The sequence below is a fragment of the Hipposideros armiger genome, unplaced genomic scaffold (assembly GCF_001890085.2).
Source record: "Hipposideros armiger isolate ML-2016 unplaced genomic scaffold, ASM189008v1 scaffold_540, whole genome shotgun sequence".
In the NCBI taxonomy this organism is placed as follows: domain Eukaryota; kingdom Metazoa; phylum Chordata; class Mammalia; order Chiroptera; family Hipposideridae; genus Hipposideros; species Hipposideros armiger.
In genome coordinates, this window is record NW_017731890.1 from 538,470 (window position 1) to 551,807 (window position 13,338).

Below are 13,338 nucleotides of genomic sequence, written 5' to 3' on the forward strand. Positions count from 1 at the left end.
CTGCTAGTGGAGGATCTCCCAAGATAATGGTGCCACTGCTGGGGGCCAGACACTAGGCTCAAACAACAGACCCTGAGCACGGGATCCCCTCACACACGTTAGGCGTTCCGTGTTTTGGATGGACGGGTGGGTTTCACGTGAAGCCCTCTCACCCCCCCATGTCTGTGCGTGTGCTGCATCCTCAACCCCAAATACCCAACCCTCTTCCTCTGCCAGCTCACCAGGTCCCCCCTCCACGGTCTTCCCAGCTCCCACAAGAAGGCGGTTTGCTTTTTCCTCTGGGCTCCGAAGCTCTTTGTCCATGCTGGGGTTTTCCCTCTTTTTTGGTAATTTTTTTGTTTTGAAGTCATTTCAAGCTTACAGAAAAGTTGCAAAAATAGTACAAGGAGTTGCCATATACTCTTGACCTAGATTCACATTTTAACCTATTTGCCGTATCAATTTCTCTCTCTCTCTCGATACACACACGCACATATTTATCTGTTGTAACCCGTGGGTGTTCACGTGGCTTTCAGGACACCTGTTAGACTGAACTGTGATGCCTGTTTCCCCCACCCGACTCTGCTATCCTTAAACCCGGGTGACATCGTATTTACCTGATTCCCAGCATGTGGCAGAGCCTGGCATAGAGGAGACAGTCCATGGATGTCTTCCAATGATAGGAAGCAAGGCAGGGCCAGGACTGGGAGGGGTAAAGAAAGGCAGGCCTGGGTCAGTGCTGGCCTGAAGCCAGTGAGAAGTGCCTTCCTCACCTGTGTGTAAGAAGTGGGGCCCAGCCTGGACGCAGGAAGTTTGGGAAGACACTGAGAGTCTTACTGGGCTTGGCTGGAACCTGCTCCAGGCTGCAGTCAGAGTGGCAGGGTCAAGTGTCCAGTGTCCTCTGGGCTGAGTCAAGGTGCCCTCCCCCAGGCCCGCGATACTGGGCAGTCATGTTTGGAGGAGTCTGAGATCTTCCATCCATCCATCTCTTCACTTCGGGATTTCTTATTTTCTTCCCTAGTAAAATTCCTCTTGAAAAAGTCTGAACTTGTCTCCTCTGAGCAAGAAGAGAAGGGACTTGTCCATCCGGAGGCCAAAGTGCTGCTCTCTGAAGGTGCAGGGGTTCGTGAGGCAGCTGGAGGGGGAGCAGGGGCAAGCGTGACCTTGAGTGAGTGACTTCACTCCTCCAAGCCGCGGTGTCCTCACCTGTCAGTGACACGGGCAGGTGCACTTACCTCATAGGGTTGTCAGGAAGATTCAGTGACGTCATTCGTGGCAGGACTTAGTGTAAACCCTGAAGAGCTGTCCATTGTCACCAGCTGCTGTCATTTGGGGTGGCCGTGGCAGCAGCAGCAGCCAGTCTGGGCAGGCCTCTCCTAGCTTTGGGGGGCTTGGCCAGAACCCGCATTCATGAGCTGCCTGGCTGGGGTCATGACCTCACACACAGAAGAGGCCCAAGCTAACAGATCTCCCCCAGAGCCAGGAACCTCATTTGTCAAGGGCCTCCTGTGTGCTGTCCCGTCAGATCACCCTGATGACAAACTCTGCGAATGTGTAGTATTGGCCCCATTTCACAGCTGAGAAAGGGGCTTGGCCAGCAGGAAGGGTGGTAACACACCCAGCTCCGGACCTGCCGATTCTCGGCTCTGAGATCTTGGGCAAGGGTCTTTCCTCCTCTGGCCCCAGCGTCCTGCTCCCTGGGGACAATCCCAGGGACTCCCATCAGGGTTCAGAGACAATGCCTCTGAAGGGCTTAGCTGACTCCCACAGAGATGCCCCAAGAGGGGGGCAGCTCTCTTACCACCAGCATTGCCCGAGGTCTCCCAGCCTCTGACTCGATAATCCCCCCACCTCCAAGAAGTGGAGGCCACCTGTTTCTGGCCTACTGAGGCATTGAGGCGGGACCCAGAGGACACACACTGAAATAATGGTGACCAATGAGGACAGTGTGTAAGTTAGGGCCAAACTGTGTTCTCTAGGCTGAAAATGTACCAGAAAGTCAGTAAAGTTGGTGTCTGGGGCAGCGAGGGATGGGGGCAGGAGGCAGCTCTTGGCTGAGCAAGTGTTAAGGGCCAGGCATGATGGCCTCTGCATTTTAGTCACTGCTTGATCCTAATGTCTAGAGTAGCACCTGCACGTAGTAGGGCACGGATAAATTTTTGTTGAATGAATGAACAGGGTTTGAGGATGGGAGGGAGAGGCCATAGAGTCTGGCAAGGGTCAGAGGTGGCCGTGAGCAGGAAGCACCCAGGCCTCAGAAGGGGCTGGCCTGAGCAGGACGAGAGAGGCAGCAAAGGTAGTGCAGACCCCTCTCAGTTCTGTTTCCCTCCATCCATGGACAACACCGGGCCTCCCCCTGCCTCTCTGCATCTCGCTCCGTGACCTTGATCAAGTTCCTGTCCTGAGAAAGGGACCTCCATGAGCCCTAAGGCCCCTGCAGGCTCCGTCTGCCACTGTCGGGGGGGATCTGGTGCACTGGCCGTAGCAAAGTGAGGCTTCAAAGCTGGGCCCAGCTCCACTCCCCGCACGTCGGACATCTCCTAGGACACCTTACTGACTGTAACATGGGGCTGGATTTAAGAAGTAAATGACTCACTAAAACCTGTTTTCTCATCTTTGTCCTCAATATTGGCATCACATTAGACCCAATGAGGGTGAGACCATGCCTTCCTTCTGAGGACCTCTTAGGCCTGCGTTTTGTACCATCAGATAACTTATGGGGGGGCAGGGGGGGGAGTTATCCCAGAGACACTCTGCCACTGAGAGTTCCTTGAGGACAAACTCCCTGGGTATCCCTAGGGCGTTAGCATATGGCCTAGCTCACAGCAGGTGATCAATAAACATTTGGTGAGGCAGCAAAAGGGAGAAAGAGTCTCTGCCCAAAGGATGCTTTTAGTCCAAATGGTAAAGACATGGTCAGCGCACTGGACGGGTATTTGTTAGCAAATGGATAAAATGGCATTAATCACCGTGCAATAACTCACAATAGCTACTATGTTTCTGTTGCCTACTGTGTGGCCAGGGACTAGACTGAGCACGTTCCATATTTGACCTCATTAGATTTCCAGAACCACCTAATGAGGTCAGTACTATTGCCAGCCCCATTCCATGGACAAGGAGGCTGAAATCACACATCTAGGAAGTGGCAGATCTCAGGCCTGCCTGGTGAGCATCGCACTCTTTCTCAACATCCACCCATCTCCAAGTAGCTGTGAGAGGCCTGCTCTGTGCTGGGTCCTGGGGGCCAGAAGAGAATTATGAGGGACAGCCTGGCCTCAGGTGCTTCCAGTCTGACTGCAGAGGCCGGTGGAACACACAAGACACTTAGAAGATAAAACAGTCTACGGCCTGATTCTGACTGTGAGGGGCAGGCAGGCCAGTGAAAGCAAATCCTTCAGGGGGAGTGCGGGGGATGCAAAAGTGCTGGGGTCTGGCCCACTGGGGCAGCCGGATTTTCCCCATGTTTGAGTTGGGAAATTGAAGCTCAGAGAAGAAGGTCATGCCTAATTGACACGGCTTTGTCCAGCTCCAAAGCCTTTACTCTCCTTCCCTCTGTCCTATCCTACACCATCTCTTAAATCCAAAGAGGCTTCCTGGAGGTGGTTTCAAGAAAAGGTGAGCTTTTGCAAATAAGAGTGCAAAGGACACTGGAAAGGCAGGCTGGGAGCAGGGATGGGGAGAGGATGGGGAATAATGTCTTTCTCAGAGACCAGTGCCTGTTCTGCCCCCACCTCCTTAGGACTCCCGCTGAGTCTGCTTTGGAAACATGTGAGTTATGCTGGGAATGGCACTTCCACCGGGACACCCGCCTGGTGCCCAGAGGATCACCATGCCCATTGGCTTCCTTTTCAGCCCAACTCAGCCTCAGCTGGTTCTCCTCCAAACACTCCTTCCTGCTCGAATGTCCTTCCTTCCAGCATCTGGGAGACACTTCGCACGTGATGTGCTCAGAAGCGCATAGGCCTTGAGTCAGACAGGCCTTGTTCCAGATCCCTCTTAGCCACGGACTGGCTGAGGGACCCCAGATGAGCCACTGAGCCTCGCTTTTTCCTCCATAGAGCAGAGCTGGAGAGAGCTGGTTGCTGAGGTTGTCATGAGCCTCAGGCGGCCTATGCAGGAGCCCCAGCATTCTCAGAAAGGGGGGCTATTGCTGGACCCACAGGACAGCACTGAATGCCCAGCCCCAGGCAGCCTTAGCACCTGGAAAAGATGGCATTGAGGCGGGACTCAGAGGACACACAGGAGCGAGACCAGTGGAGCTGGGGAAGGAGGTGCCCTGAGAAGGAGAAAAAGCAGGAAGAAAGGAGTTGGGTGTGGGATGGGCAGGCGGCTTTATGGAAAAGGCAGAAGGTTGCTGGCACCTTAGAGAGAGTCCTGCCTTACTCTCAGCCGGCTTTGCTGTCCCAGGAAAACAAAGCCAGGACTGTCTTCCTCCTGCAGCTGGAGCAGGCAAACCCCTGACCAGGGAGCAGTTATCTACCATGTCGCTGGGGAACTCCCTTCTGCTACACTCACAGGCGCACAATCCTTTTTCTGTCTCAGCAGTCTCTGCCAGGTACCACACTAGTGAGCACGGCTCCAGCCTGGGCACCAAGGCAGCGAGGAGGAGCCTGGAGGGGCCACAGCACTGGAGTCAAAGGGCTGCGACCCAGAGCCAGTTAGAAATGGCTGGAAGAGCCACTGCTATCAGCTTTAGGGGCACGGTGGCTTGGCCATATTCTCCAGGCCTTCTGGGGCCTCCTGTGCTGAGTGCAGAGGCCAGCTACTCACCATCCCCTAGTAAAGGACCCACTAAAGGAAATGGGCTTCTCCAACAGCACGTGAGATTTAGGATAGACCTAAGGAAGTCCTTCTTGGCTTCACACACTTGATGGGAACAGATGGTCTGCAGGTATATTCCCGGGGGCCCTGGGCTCCGTGAGGCAGGATGATGTCAAGGACGAAAGCTCTGGAGCCCGGCTGCCTGAGTTCAAATTTTGGTTGTCCCACTTCCCGGCTGGGGATTGTGGGCCAAGGTGCTTCACCACTCAGTGCCTCAGTTTCCTCATCTGTAAAATGACTAAAAGTCTCTACTTCACAGGGTTGTTGTGAAGAGTATATAAATGATGTAAAGCGCTTAGACAGTAACCAGCACAGAGTAAGTGCTCTATAAGCTATAGTTCTTTTTATTATTATATTCCTTTCTTCAGGCCCAGTCCCAAGCTGAGAAAACCAAAGCATCCTTATTCCTGAGGCCAGGGCAAGGGGGACCTGGAGTCAGGGGTCTCCCTGAGCAACCTCGCAGGACAGCCTGCACCCCAGAGCCACAAGCACTCGAGGGGGAGGTGAGGCCAGAGCTTGGGGTGGGCCAGGGCTGCCTGATAGCCTGGAGAAGCAGGGAAGAAAGGACCATGCCAGGCCAAGAGCTGGGGCCCATGGCCCTATCTCCCGTTTTCCCTTCCCCCTTGGTCTTTGGGGCAAAGAATTGTGCTGGTTCAGGCCTGGAAATACCAGAAATACCAGAAACTAAAGTCGTCTCTCTTTGGGCGGCCACAGCACAAAACCAACCAACATGATCCTGCTATTAACCTCGATTAACTTGGAGAAGATTCCATCTCAGGCTGTCGAGGCCCCCGTGGCCCCAGCCAAGCCCCCTGAAACTGGCCCAGAGTGGCCAGGCCAGGGCAAATGGTGGGCAGCGGAGAGTGGGTGGTGGGCAGTATCCCCAGCTCCAGGGCCGAACCCAGAACAGGGCGTCCTGAGCCATCAGGGGCCTGGGCTGCCCCCACCCCAGAGCTCAGCTTTTTCTGCTGCCTGTCCACAGACACGGGCACAGAGGAGGTGATTGTTTCTGTCTGACCACGGAGACTGCTCCCCAGGGCAGCCGAGAGCACAGGCCTGGGTGTCGCAGAGGTAATTGCCAACCACGGGGCCAAAACCTGCCCCCTCCACTCCTGCGGACACCGACACTCCAGCAAGAGACAGAAGGACAGTCACGGGCACACAGAGGCCCTCACAGGGCCCAGGAGAGGAGCAGGGCCTGTCTGGTCACACTCCCAGCCAGCCATGCACACATGCACCACACACACACACACACACACACACACACACTAACCTCACTCCCCGGACCCACACCCCCAGAAAGAGGCTCCACAGAAGCTACACCCCCTGAGGCACAGTTCCTAGGAGGATAAAAACACCCATTCAGGAAGGGGACGAGGGCAGGCACCAAAATAGAACCACTGAGCAGCCATGGAAGAAGGGAAAGAACAGGCAGAGACCGACAGACCTGTGTTGGAGTCCTGGCTCTATCATTTCCTAGCTGGCGGACTAGGACCAAATCACTTCCCCTCCCCAAACCTGTACCACGGCATCTGTGAAATGGGCACAGGTCAAGGCTCCCGGTGGCAGAGGGCATGCCCTCCTCAGCAATGGTTGTGGTAAACAGTAGGGGCCATTGTGATTATGATTTACTCTAAAAAGGGACAAGGAAATAAGCAGGAAGGGCTGGGGCAGGATCCTAACGTAGGGGACCCCTCAGAGCCCAGGGGGGCTAGCTGGGGAATGGACACACAGAAAACACTGGTGTTGAGAGAAAGCCAGACCTGGGCTGGCAGTCCAGCCCTGCCACTTCACCGCTAGGACGCCTTGGGAAGTCAATTCACCTCTCGGAGCCTGTCTCCTAAAGATGGCGTGAATATCGCTAACCCCCGGGGAGGGGTTGTGAGAACAGTCCCCAACAGTAGCTGAGAGCGCTGAAGCTGGACTGCCAGCCTGCTCAGCCACGTGCTCTGTGACCAGGGACAAGTAGAGTAGCCTCTCTGTAGAATGGGGATAACAGTACTGACGTCACGGGCGCTGTCAGAATGAAATACTCAGCACATGTACAGACTAGAGCAGTGGCTGGCATGTGGGAAGTGTCTTTAGCCTCCATGTGGTGACAACAAGCGCCAGCACGGTGTCACTCCTGGCCCACAGGAGTTCGCTTGCCCTGCTCTCTCCATGGTCCTCCATCATCCAGGTCCCACATAGCCCTCCCCCTCTGAAAAGGAGGGTTGGGGATGAGCGCTGGGACCCAGCCCTGCCCTCCCTCTGCCTCCCACAGGGACTCGGGAGGCGGCCTTCGTGTACGCCATCTCTTCAGCAGGTGTGGCCTTTGCGGTGACACGAGCGTGCAGCAGTGGGGAGCTAGAAAAGTGTGGCTGTGACCGGACAGTACATGGGGTCAGCCCACAGGGTAAGTGCAGGAGGTGGGAGGTGGGAGTGGAAGGGCAGAGGCCTGGCCCTTGCTCACCCGTGGCCCCCTCTGTTCACCGCGCCCCAGGTTTCCAGTGGTCAGGATGCTCGGACAACATCGCCTACGGCGTGGCCTTCTCACAGTCGTTCGTGGACGTGCGGGAGAGAAGCAAGGGGGCCTCATCCAGCCGGGCTCTCATGAACCTTCACAACAACGAGGCCGGCAGGAAGGTAACGTGGCACTTCTGCCACCACTACCACCAGGGCAGGGGCGGGCTCAGCAAGGGCCCTCGAACACTCTCTCATCCACACGCTACTCGGAAAATAGGGTCCAGGCTCTCACCAGCACCAGGCACCTGTCAGCCAGTGGGGTACAGGGCAGCAGGATAAAGCAGTCGATGAGAGCGGGTGTCACAGAAGTGTGAGTGCCCCACCCCCGCACAGCACGCAAAAGCCCCACCACCACCTCGCCCACGCATATTGATGTACATGTGTCTCCATCCGTTTGTCTCACACATACCCCTAATAAGTAGCAGAGCCAGCATTTGAACCCTTCTCCATGTGTCACCACAAAGATCATGTGCTTAACTAGGAAACCACCTGACTTCTAACACCTGCTCTTCAAGGCTGCTGTGCACATTCAATGCAGCCGCGTTCTTCCCCATCATGCCACATGTCACTCCCCGTTTCATACGATCCTGCCCTTTAAAATGTCTCTCCACCATCAACTGCAAGTGCCCCCAGGGCAGGGACATCTTCAACCGTCCCCAACACAGCTTACCCGCCTACCACGATATACAGCAGGTGCTCAATACAGAGGAAGCACAGTAGTACCTACTTCTCTGAGTCTGTGGCTCCCCCAACACCACCCACGCCCCCGCTGCCTGCCCCCCCAGCGGCCCCTCCCCAGCCTCCCCTGATATCTGTTGTTCCCTGTCCCCTGCAGGCCATCCTGACACACATGCGGGTGGAGTGCAAGTGCCACGGGGTGTCAGGCTCCTGCGAGGTAAAGACATGCTGGCGAGCCGTGCCGCCCTTCCGCCAGGTGGGCCACGCGCTGAAGGAGAAGTTTGATGGCGCCACCGAGGTGGAGCCGCGCCGTGTGGGCTCCTCCAGGGCGCTGGTGCCGCGCAATGCGCAGTTCAAGCCGCACACAGATGAGGACCTGGTGTACTTAGAGCCCAGCCCGGACTTCTGCGAGCAGGACATGCGCAGCGGCGTGCTGGGCACGAGGGGCCGCACGTGCAACAAGACGTCCAAGGCCATCGACGGCTGTGAGCTGCTGTGCTGCGGCCGCGGCTTCCACACGGCACAGGTGGAGCTGGCTGAGCGCTGCAGCTGCAAATTCCACTGGTGCTGCTTCGTCAAGTGCCGGCAGTGCCAGCGGCTGGTGGAGCTGCACACGTGCCGGTGACTGCCGCCCTGCCTGCGCCCAGCAACCACCCAGTGGCCCGGGGAAGGCCGATAATTTAAACAGTCCCCCACCACCTACCCCAAAAGATACTGGTTATATTTTTTGTTTTGGTTTGGTTTTTGGGTCCTCACGTTATTTATTACTGAAACCAGGCAGGTGACCCCCCCCCCCAAGGCACCAACTGGGGCCTCGCTGAAGCCTGGGCCTTCGTGGCTGCCACTGACCAAAGGGACTTTGCTCGTGCTTCTGGCTGTCCACGTGTGGCTGCTGCTGACCACTCAGTTGCTATCTATATCCGTTTTTCTACTTGTAGACTTCAAGTGGGTAACAGGAGTGTTACAGCACCACGCCTACTGACCCTGCCATCGAGAGAAAGGGGTGGGGGAGAATCGCTGCCGTTTTGATGGAAGCTGCACCCCCACACATACACACGAACCTGTGGCAGCTTCAGCCCAGTAGCCTTGTCTTCTCAAGCCGCCCCCGAGAAGGGAATGGGCAGACACCAGGTCAAGGGCAAAGGGTGAATGTCGGCCCTCCATGAGCAGCTGGAGGTTCGATTTCTGTGGGACCCTCCAGGCAGGAAGAGCAGGTGAGATGAAGGCAAGAGAAGGCTATAGTTCCAGCCCAGAGCCCAGCCTGCCTGGCCACCCGCTCATAGAGGGAAACCCCCCACCCTGCTCCCTCCTGGGCAGGAGTATAGGCTGTCATCCTGGATCAGAGATCGCAGCTGGGCCTCTGCAGTGAGGCCCCGTGGGAGTCTCCTCCTCAGTGCTGCTCCTGAAACTAAGAATGGATCTCTCACTCACACACACACACACACACACACACACACACACACACACACACCGCCCCGAGGAAAGGGCTCTGTGAGAAAGCCCTCTCCCAACCGTTACTTCACACAACCAAATTTATTGAGCAAATACTATGTTCTAGGCCCTGTGTGGGGCCATCTCACTGGGTAATGGACAAGACAGTGATGCTTTTGTGCCCATTTTACAGCAGAGAGGGCCACGCCAGCCGGGTCCCAGAGCGAGCTAGATGCAGGGGCACAACCACCACAGGAACCCTCCAGCCAAGGCTCCTCCTGGGCTCCTGCACCCAAAGGCCCAGAAACTGCAGGTCTCCTTGGGTCTGAGCCTTGGGGAGGGGGCTCTGGCTAGAAGGAGAGGGGCCGTGAGGCAGCCGGAGGCACAGACTGCAGGCTGGGCTGGAGCCCACGTGGTTCCTGAGGGCAGAGCAGCTCTGAGGGACAAGGTGGACAGCTGGAAGGCTGATGAAGAGAGGTCTCAGCAGCTGAGGCACCCCTGCCCCCGGGTCCCGTGGGTGCTGGAGTCAGCACCAGCACCTCGGGCCTGGCCCTGCGTACCAGCCAGACTGTCGGGAGTCCAGCCTAAACTTCTGTGAGCCGGACAAGCACACAGCAAGGTCTGGCCTGACCCAAGTGCTTCTAGGGTGGGCTCCCAGCCCCGGGAGGAGCTTGCTGTCAGCCCAGTCTCCAGGCTGCCCCCACACTGGAGGTCTAGGCCTCCTGGTTTGAGGTCTTGAGCTCTGGGATCTCCACTGGAGGTTCTCAGACCCCGAGCTCTTAGCTCCAGGGCTCAGCGTCTGAATTCAAAGTCCCAGATTCCGAATCCAGGCGCCGGCCTAGAGCAGCTCTCCTCGCCTTGCGGTGCCTCCTGGTGTTGGCTCCCTCGCGAAGAGAAGGTCAACACCCTTGGCCTCCAGCCAAGCTCTCTGCTCAATGTCCACCCAAGAAGGCCAAAACCAAGTGAGATGCGGGAGCCACATTCGACTGTGGGGATAATCTTGGGGCAGGCAGGCTCCGATGTGGATGAAAGCTGAGCCGACTGAGTGTCCCTGCAGCTGCCCAGCTGGGCTCACTGCTCCTCTGGCGGGCTCTGCTCAGCTGTCCGCTCAGCGCCAACGGAAGTACGATCCCTCACTGGCAGAGGCCAGACCCAGACGAAGGAAGCAGTGGAGACCCCTCTGCCTCCAGAGACAGGGCTGAGCCACTCTCCCCCACCCTCAAGTCCTGTCTCCAGAGCCAAGGGAACAGTAGATCCAGGCTGGATGCTGGTGTTAAGGACACGGCCCTCAGTAAGACATGCTCGTTCATAGGCTTCGCCTTTCCGCCTGCCAGGGGGCTCCTCAAAGCTGATCCTCCTGGGGTTCTCAAGGGTATAACCTCGCTGAAGCAGATCAGATTCTAGAAACCTCTGCCCAGCCCTACCACCACCACCACCAGCACCCCAAAGGCCAAGGGATCCACAGCCGCAGGAAAACAGAGCTTCCTTGAACACGTCCTCCTCCACACTGTCCCAAAGAAAGAGGAAGAACCAGTACAGGCCCGACTTAGCCCACCCACTCTGGACGCTGGCCGGAGGGTCCGAGTCCTGCCCCAAACCTTCTCCACTGGTCTTGCCACAGGCAAAGGCGATGTCCTCCGAGGCCTCGGGCTGGATAGGCCCCAGCTCTAGATGCTGCTGCCCCCTCTGCTGCCTCACTCCATCCTCCAATTTTTATACTAGGCTCCTTGCCGTTGTGACATCCCCATGAAATAGTCTGATGCACAATAAAACGATTATTTCTTTATCTTGCAATTGTGGCAGTGAGTGCTTTGTAGAAGAGGGAGAAGAGAGACTTGAGGAAGGATGTGAGAAACGCAGAAAATAGTAGCAAACACTAGCTATAGGGACTTTCTTTGCCCGCTTTCCTTCTGAACAACTGGCCTGATGGCCGCGAGGAAAGGACCCACCTGTCCAGCACGCTGTCTGGAATTCACCTTTAACACAGAGGTCACATCTGCATTTCACTGAGCCGTCATCAGCTATGTGAACCTTGGCCTGAGCCAAGGCCTCAGAACCCTTCTTGAGGGTTGAGGTGGAGAGGAGGGACAAATACAATGACAGAGGAGGGTCTGAAGAGGTAGGTGACAACTGAGGAGGTAGGAGACAACCGGAAAAGAACCTGGTGCCCAAGGACAGAGGAATTCAAGGCCTGTGGCTCGAAGTAAACTCCAGGATTGAAGCCCCGTCAGAATGAGGTGTCTGGATGGAACACTCCATATAAGTCAAGTCCCATCAGATGGGGAGATCCAAGGTGGCTTCTCTGGAACCTCAGTCTAGTGGGCTAAAGTCCTCATCCTCCCCAAGGGGGCCATGGCGTATCTCCCCATCCTCCTCCCCCACTGCAGCAAATCCACACCAGCCTGGACACAGGCTGCTATGCGCCGGGCCTTCCAAAAGTTTAGTGGGATATAAAAGGGCTGATGCAAGGTGCTTTCAGGACAGCAGGTGTACACACGGATTTGAAGGACTGGGGAGGGGAATCGCAGGAGGGGGTGGGGTCTAGACTATGGGCGGATAGAAAAGGACACCTCATCCTCAAATCAGGATCAAAGGCAGAGAAAAGACTGGTAATGGAGTCCAAGATGGCGGAATGAAGAGGTGAAGGTGTCCATTTCCAACCTTTTTCCTAGAATTGCGAAAAGGACCCAGGCTTTGCAATCAGACAGACCTGGGCTGGAATCCCTTCACTATGTGGAACCTTGGACAACTCACTGTCCCTCTCTGGGACTCCTTTTCTTCATTCATAATATGGTGCTGCTCCTCTCGCCCCAACTTCAAATGGGGCTAAATAATAATAGAACCTATTTCTTGGGGGATGTTAAATATAACAAACATAAAGCTCAACAAATGGCAGCTATTATTATAAATATTGGTATTATTCCCTTTTCAGGAGTCTTGGATGCAGTTCAAGTAGTTGAAAGATTGACTGAGGGGGCCAGAAAGGCAGATAGAACAAGGAAGAAAGCAGAGACAGTGTGGGATAGGTTAGGGGCTGCAGGCAGGTAGGTACCCCAAGACCGGGGTCCTCCTCTGGCCTCATCCCAGAGATGAAAAGCAGGCAGATGTCTCGGGGCAGAGATCCCCAGGCAGGAGACAGACAGAGAATCCCAGGGGTCGAAATACCCAGGCAGCAGCCAACAAGGCACTGACAAAGCTGTCCCTAAGGAGCAGCAGGAGACACTGCACCTGGTCCAACGTGGGCAAGCAGCAGAGCGAGGACAGGGAGCCAGTCAGGAGTGGAGCTGGGAGTGTCAGCTGGAGGAAGCGTGTGCAGTGGGGCCCAGGGGCTCTGCCTGTGACGATGGAAGGCTTTCAGGACTCCTAGGCTGGGTGGGTCAGCTCACGCTCACAGAGAGGCTGTGTCCAGATCCACCCTCGACAGCTCCCTCAGCGCAGGCCTGAGGTCTCGGCAGGGTGTGAAAACGTGATGAAGTAGACCTTCTCAGCCCCTTCCTGACTGCCAGTGGTCCGAGGGAAGTCTGGGGAGACCAGAGGCAAGGTTTCAGGTGGAGCTTGGGCCAAGGAAGGGCCAGAACACACGGAGGGTGTAAAACGAAGTTTAGGATCCAGGCAACTGAGAGGAGCTAAGATAGGCTGAGGAACAGAGCGAGGAGAAAGCAGAGGGTGGGAGGACAGACACAGGAAGACAGAGAGAAAGGCACTGAGGACCCGGAGGGCATCTGGGCAGAGGAGCCCAGCAGCTTCCTAGTAAGAGGAGAAAGTGCTGAGCTTCAGGAGAAGGGGGGTGTGAGGGGATGTCTAAGGGGTGTGGGGGAGGGGGAGAGTGTGGCCTGGCCTGGCCCAGGCGATGACTTCATAGGCATCTACCCCCACTCCTTCCTGAGCCGCCAGCCCTAGTGACCCCCTGCCCGCATCTCAAGG

At 56.3% G+C, this 13,338-nt stretch overlaps 1 protein-coding gene across 1 annotated transcript in view; it reads left to right on the plus strand.

The window, feature by feature from the left end:
• Positions 1-11,203, plus strand: part of WNT4 (Wnt family member 4) — a 33,955-nt gene extending 22,752 nt beyond the window's left edge. Inside the window, exons 3-5 of the mRNA XM_019668815.1 lie at positions 7,064-7,195; positions 7,283-7,425; positions 8,141-11,203. Of these exons, the coding sequence (XP_019524360.1) occupies positions 7,064-7,195; positions 7,283-7,425; positions 8,141-8,608 (743 nt within the window). The 3' untranslated portion in view covers positions 8,609-11,203. The remainder of the gene's footprint in view (positions 1-7,063; positions 7,196-7,282; positions 7,426-8,140) is intronic.
• The last annotated feature ends 2,135 nt before the right edge of the window (positions 11,204-13,338 follow it).